This window comes from Venturia canescens, chromosome 1, assembly GCF_019457755.1.
Source record: "Venturia canescens isolate UGA chromosome 1, ASM1945775v1, whole genome shotgun sequence".
Lineage (NCBI taxonomy): Eukaryota > Metazoa > Arthropoda > Insecta > Hymenoptera > Ichneumonidae > Venturia > Venturia canescens.
In genome coordinates this window covers 5,383,052-5,389,250 of record NC_057421.1, presented here as the reverse complement: position 1 = coordinate 5,389,250, position 6,199 = coordinate 5,383,052, and the positions used below count along the sequence as shown (strand labels likewise).

The 6,199-nt window shown below is 38.7% G+C and overlaps 1 protein-coding gene across 1 annotated transcript; it reads right to left on the bottom strand.

Annotated features, from left to right (window-relative positions):
- Positions 1 to 534: 534 nt before the first annotated feature.
- On the bottom strand, positions 535 to 3,765 carry LOC122408477 (uncharacterized). The gene is made up of 2 exons (XM_043415273.1): positions 1,982 to 3,765; positions 535 to 654 (listed from the first exon to the last, which is right to left on the bottom strand). The coding sequence occupies exon 1, from the start codon at positions 2,989 to 2,991 to the stop codon at positions 2,164 to 2,166; it is 828 nt and encodes a 275-aa protein (XP_043271208.1). The 5' UTR covers positions 2,992 to 3,765; the 3' UTR covers positions 535 to 654; positions 1,982 to 2,163.
- Positions 3,766 to 6,199: the final 2,434 nt, after the last annotated feature.

The window sequence follows — 6,199 nt, the reverse complement described above, 5'->3', positions numbered from 1 at the left end:
ACGGGAGACGAAACGAGACCTAATAAATTGGCCGGTATACGGGCGGGTTTTGACGGGGTTTCGAGGGGGTTGCAAAGAGAGGGGCAGGGAGTTTGTCCCCGATGCTTTGCCCTCTTCGCCCCTTCATCACTCACAAACCGCCCCTATAGATATGCAATGTGCGAGTATAACGTTAATTAAATCGCCAATTTGGCGTTTTGGTTAAACCACCGAGGATTGTTCATCCTCGCATCTCGCCTCAAACTCCATGTACAGGAAAATTTACCGGGTGTCCGAAAAGTCAAGCTCAAAACTTCTGGGGGGAGGGGAGGATGGAAAATGGAATTTTAGGCAGGAAAGTTCTGAGGGAATTTTAACTGGAAGATAGCGTTGATCAAATATTCAATGATTTGGGACAGCTGGCCCCATTCACTGTGTTAAGGGGTTACCCCCACTTGTAGCGCAAAAAAAGGCCTCTTTCATGAATTTTTTTAAAGAAAACTACAAAAGTTTTTTAATCGATCGATATATCATGTTAAAGAACACATCTTGAAGAACTTTCAGTAATTTTTTTATTGAAAAATATTACATTTTTTAGTGGCAAATAGCCGTCAATGAAATAATGTTTTTATGTGTACGGTTTGCGGTGACCAACATTGCGGCGAAGTGGATCATCTGAAACAAAAAATGTAGATGGATTTAGTCGAATATAAGTGTAAACTAGTCGTTAATCGAAGGATTTAAAAAAATATTCATTTTTCACAAAATGGCGGACAGTCAAAGTTAATGGTTCGATTTTAACGAAAAAATCGAACGATTGAAGACTACATTTTTTTTAGGTATTAAATAAGCCTGCAAAATTTTAAGAAAATCGGTTCATTAGTATTCGAGTAATCTTGGTCACCCATTTCAGAAATACTATTTCGAGAAAAACCCGTTTAATGTTTCAATTTCAATTTACATGAAGAATACTACATTGTTTATCAAGGAGGCAAAGTGGATCTTAAGGAGGGTGGCTACACTCGTCTAAATGATAAAAAATTGATCAAATTTGGTGATAATGTTCTTCAACATCAAGTGCGAAGACACCATTTTTTTCAAAATTTTCTTCTGCTTAGTTATCGAGTAATTACGCATTAAAGCAGATTTCTTATGCCCGGAATGTATACCTATATGTATTGAAACGCTATGCTTATACACTTGAACTTTAGTGATCAATTACTCGATAACTCTACAGAAGAAAAATCTTAAGGAAGTTGAGGCTGTACAGTCATTTTTTTACCCAAAAGTGATGACCTGTACCTTTCAAAAGTTAGGCCAGTTTACAGTTTGGCAATGTTGCATACACTTTAAAGAAAAGTTGGGGAAAAAAAGACGAAAAACTGGTGAAAGCTCAGTCGAAAACACGAACAGTGACGATCCTAGCCTCAAAAAACTGCACGGAAAACAGATTATTATTAATATAATCTCAGCAAATCTCCTAATAAATCTGTAAAAAATTGACATTATTCGGCAAGCCTTGCTCATGTTGCCCAAAAAATTTCATATTTTTAGCATCATTTTTAACGGAGATATCACTGAATGTGTCTTGACTTCCATAAGATTACATGTTATTTGGCCCAAATTGTTATTGATTTTTCTCACCAGCGACGCTCCTAAACTGTCTGAAAATTTAACTGATTTTTTTTTTACACTTCACTTTATAAGATGCAATCGGTTTAAAAGCGGTGACATCATTTTCATTCTAATGCCTCAACTTCCTTAAAAAATGTGTATTGTCAAATTTGACCCTAAATAATATGTTCACCAAATTTTATTAAATTCTTATCATTTTGAAATTTTTAATGTATTTAACATGGTTTAGCATGGCAACATTGTATCGTCGGTAGCCACCCTCCTTAACGCCGAGCGCGCTCGGCTACGACTCGTACTGAAAACATCGCGCTCGGCGTTAGAAGAGCCTGCCTCCGAGATGCACACGATACTTTTTTTGTAAACTCACATAGAGTCATCTATTCCGGGTCCATACAGAAGTTCTTCCACCGACGATGCCGCTTGCAAAACGGAAATTTGGTGTTGCCTTCGTAACATTCTTCCTTCACGAGTGCTCTCGGCCGTACGCCTCTCTGCCAGTGCAATCCGTGCTTCGTCCATTTTATCAGCGTATTCGTGCGCGTTGTGTCCTCAGCTCACTCCGATTGAGTTCAAATAAAATAATAATGATTTTGAGCCTTCGTTGAATAGTCCAACGGCAATATAAGCTGCTAAATTTACAACGATTGCCTCACTCGAGACGATTTTTGGGCTGATTTTCCAAATAAGTTGGTTGAAGCTTCCGTTGTTATTTTGATTGAAGCCACCGACGCATCTTTCGAGTAAAGTTTCCTTACCCAGATCGTTGTATATGGGTCTGATGGCATCCAATACATTTGATGCAAGTGGTCTGTAATTGTGTTGGAAAGCCTCGTTTCTCGCCTGAGCTCGTTGATATGAACACCACGATTCTTCACCGGTCGAACATCTCTCATGATGTGGATTTGCATCGGTTGAACTATAATGATCGAAGGTCGCCCATATTGCCTCATGCATATCGTGAACAGAAGCAGAATGGCGTCGAATAGCAAGTCCATAGTACACAGTGAGCTTGTCAATAAATTCTCCTGTCAGCTGTCCTTTGCCACCAAGCTTTTTGTTTTTTTTTTTTACTAAATTACGTAGGCGGGATCCCACACGCTTTTGAACGTGTCCGATGCATTCTTTTTTTATAACTTCTACGTCGTCATAAAGATGAGAATTTACTAGCCCAGTGTACGTTTTCGAATCTCCGTCTCCAATATAGTAACGGTACAGGACATTATATTTTTCTATTGAACGCTTGAAGATTTCGATAATAGAGTCCACCTCCATTTTTCCCGAGGAGCCTTCGTGATTTGCACTGCAGTTATCTTCGTGTGTTTCGTACCATTCTTCGTATTCCGCATCATTTAGTTTATGTTTCCACGATTCACACATTTTACAATACGCACTTTTTACCACAAGATCAAGTACTCTTCCACTGTAGTAGCCTATGACTGATGTGACTCCGAACAACGACGTATATCCTCGCTTCCTCCAGGATATCCATCTCCGGAAACTGCTGTATTAGGAGTTGCGTCGCCTGCTGCATTAGGTGTATTTTCAATTTCTTCTCGTACGGCTTTTTAAATATTACATCTGCACATGTTTTCACAGACTCATAAATACTTTTCAAAATTATTGAATATGTAGTCTCGGTAAGAAACCTTGGCATGTCCATAAGTCCGCAAAATTTTTTTGCTCCAGCCAATCCTATGCCGAGAACTCGCATAGTGAATATAAATCGACGATTTATTTCATACGAATGTGCCACTAAAGGAGAAGATGGTATCAAATTACCTGCACATGAGTCACATTTCACAACGACTTCGAAGCCTAGTCCTCTTTTATTTCCATTAAATTTGCACTTCACTAAACGTGAAATAGCAGCAAACACAACCCAAAAGTTCAAAATGTGATATTCAATATTAGGACTTTGATTCACAGTCATATCAATCAGTTTCTTCGCAGACGTGCTGAAACTTTCAGTTTCTGATTCGGCCAGATTCGGGTTAAAAACACCCTTCCTTTTTTTTGGTCGAGATTTTCGTAAATTATCACTGCTTCTTGTTTCTCGCGAACCTTTTTTTCGATCCGTTTTTAAATTTAAAATGAATAAAAACTGCGCTTATAATATTGTGAACGGCGGAATATAAGTCTTACATAGTCGAACTCTCGAGCTACACTGACGAGTTTAGACCATAACAGGATACGAAAATACGTTTCTACAAATTCCAGTCTATTATATGTTTCTTAGTCTTATTATATATTTTTTTATAATATGTTTAATCTAACAATAGATTGAAACCGGAGAGAGGATCGAGCGCGCAGACTAGCCGGTTGTTTACACAACAGATTCTTCTCTTTCAACGCTCATATCTCAGTCAATTTTGTTCGGATCGACTTGAAATTTTCAGGAGATATTCTCAGATACTTATACTTCAAAAAAATGCAATAAAAAAAATCAATTTTTTCAAAACCGCAAGTGGGGGTAACCCCTTAAATATGGGGATAGATTCGAATATTCATTTATCTTCATTGATGAAGATTATTCATGGTTCTTTCATCTGAAACGATTTAAATTCAGGTTAATTATTAAGAAATTAAAAATTAAGAATAAAACCAGAAGTCACAATAAATAATTGTTTATTTCGAATAAATCATAGATCCATGACAACGAGTACACGTCAGAATTATACATCCCAGAAGGTCTTACAAAATCGACATATGAACAACTCCAACTAGAATTTTGTGAGACGACTAACATCGGCGAACGTTATAATCGTGGTTTGATATTTTTACATGGGTATTGTGACGTATAACGTTTTTCCAAACGATCCGAATCGACTCGAAAGCGACCCTAACCCCGAAAAACATCGCGATCCGACGCGATGTTTTGACCGAGCGCGTACAACGACCGGTGAGACGCGTCACTGCAACTAAGTAATTAAATCAGACACGATTACCTTAAGCATGATCAAACTTAATAAGTGAAATTGTTTTATCATGAAATAACGATTTTCAGTCAATTCAGTGATAAACAAATTGATCTTAAGGTAGTTCTGTACTTTCGTTGAAATCTTAAGAATCGGCTGAAATTTAAATCTGGTTAAAAGATAGCCATCACGGACTGACTGAAAAAATTTCAAATCGATTCGCCATCTAGTTTTCGAAATATTCGCGATTGCTTAACACGTCACTGGATAGCACTTTGTTTACATTTTTTATTAGCGACGCTAAACGGATCTTACGACATGAAAATAAAACCAGTCGTGTATTTAATACTATTGTGGGATTGATATAAAAGAAAATGGGAATTTTTGACCATCTCGTTTCGGAGATATCGACTGATGTACTGCGTTAATTTTACGCGACGCGGAACGAGCGCATGACTAGCTGTGACGACGTGGCAACAGTGTATAGTGCGGCGAACTGATAAGCGCAATACAAAACAATGTGAAAGCTTTTTTCTCGAATGTTCGACCACCTTTCTCGATTTAATTGCCATTTGAACACTTTTTAACGTCGCAGCTGAAACTTTTGGTTCGTACGTGTACGTACAGAGCTACCTTAAAATCAACGGTTAAATAGGGGTAAAGGTATACAAAGTAACCCCACCTTCACAGAGGGGAGGGAAGTGGGGGAACGGTGGGGGAAGGTCCCCCCACTACAACCCCGATGAAAAATAGCGGCGGTCACCCCCCCTTCTTTGATTTTTTATGTCAAAGTTCAAACAGCTATTTTCCAAATTATCTACTTATGCATACATCCAAATGAGACGAAACACACAGACACACACACACACACAATGGCGAACACACACATTCAATTTCGTGTATACAGTCACGGATGTTTTGATATTATGATTACAAAGAGAGGAACGACGATATATTCAGATTGTTGGCGTGCGTATTCCGCGCTCAACAAACAAGGATTCAAACATCTTACAGTGAACCATAGAATAAACTTCGTGGATCCTGATACTCGCGCTCATACGCAAAACATTGAGAGAGTGTGGAGAGACCTGCGAGGTGCTGTGCCGAAATACGGTCGTGTTTCAAAAAATTGGTCTTTTTATATTTCTGAATTTTTATTCAAAAGAGAATTCGAGTATTCAGAGCGAATCCCAGCTTTTTTCCGAATTATGCGCGAGATGTTTCCCATCGCAGATCTTTCAGTTCCTGAGATGCAAGCCTGAGTCATGCCCCCGTAAGTTAAAATTATTAAAATTACTAAAATTTCAATTTTGCGTGTGTATGAACACACAACCACTGAATACTCCCTGAAAACAAATTTAAAAATCCTTATACCACTGTTTGAACTTTGACATAAAAAATCAAAGGAGGGGGGGGTGACCGCCGCCATTTTTCTTCGGGGTTGTAGTGGGGGGACCTTCCCCCACCATTTCCCCCCACTCCCCCCTCCCCCAAGTTGTGGGGTTACTTTGTATACCTTTACCGATAATAAAGGTTGACTATATAATAAATCGCGTGAACATTTAAACATCTGAACACACTGGTAAACAACGGTTCGAGTGGGCTAAGTGGGAATGCACCAAAAAGCCAAGTCCCAAGGACACTTCTCGACGGTTAAGGAGGGTGGATCG

Excerpts from the sequence above, each read along its gene's own strand:
- LOC122408477 (XM_043415273.1), bottom strand. The coding sequence starts at position 2,991 with ATGTGTGAATCGTGGAAACATAAACTAAATGATGCGGAATACGAAGAA.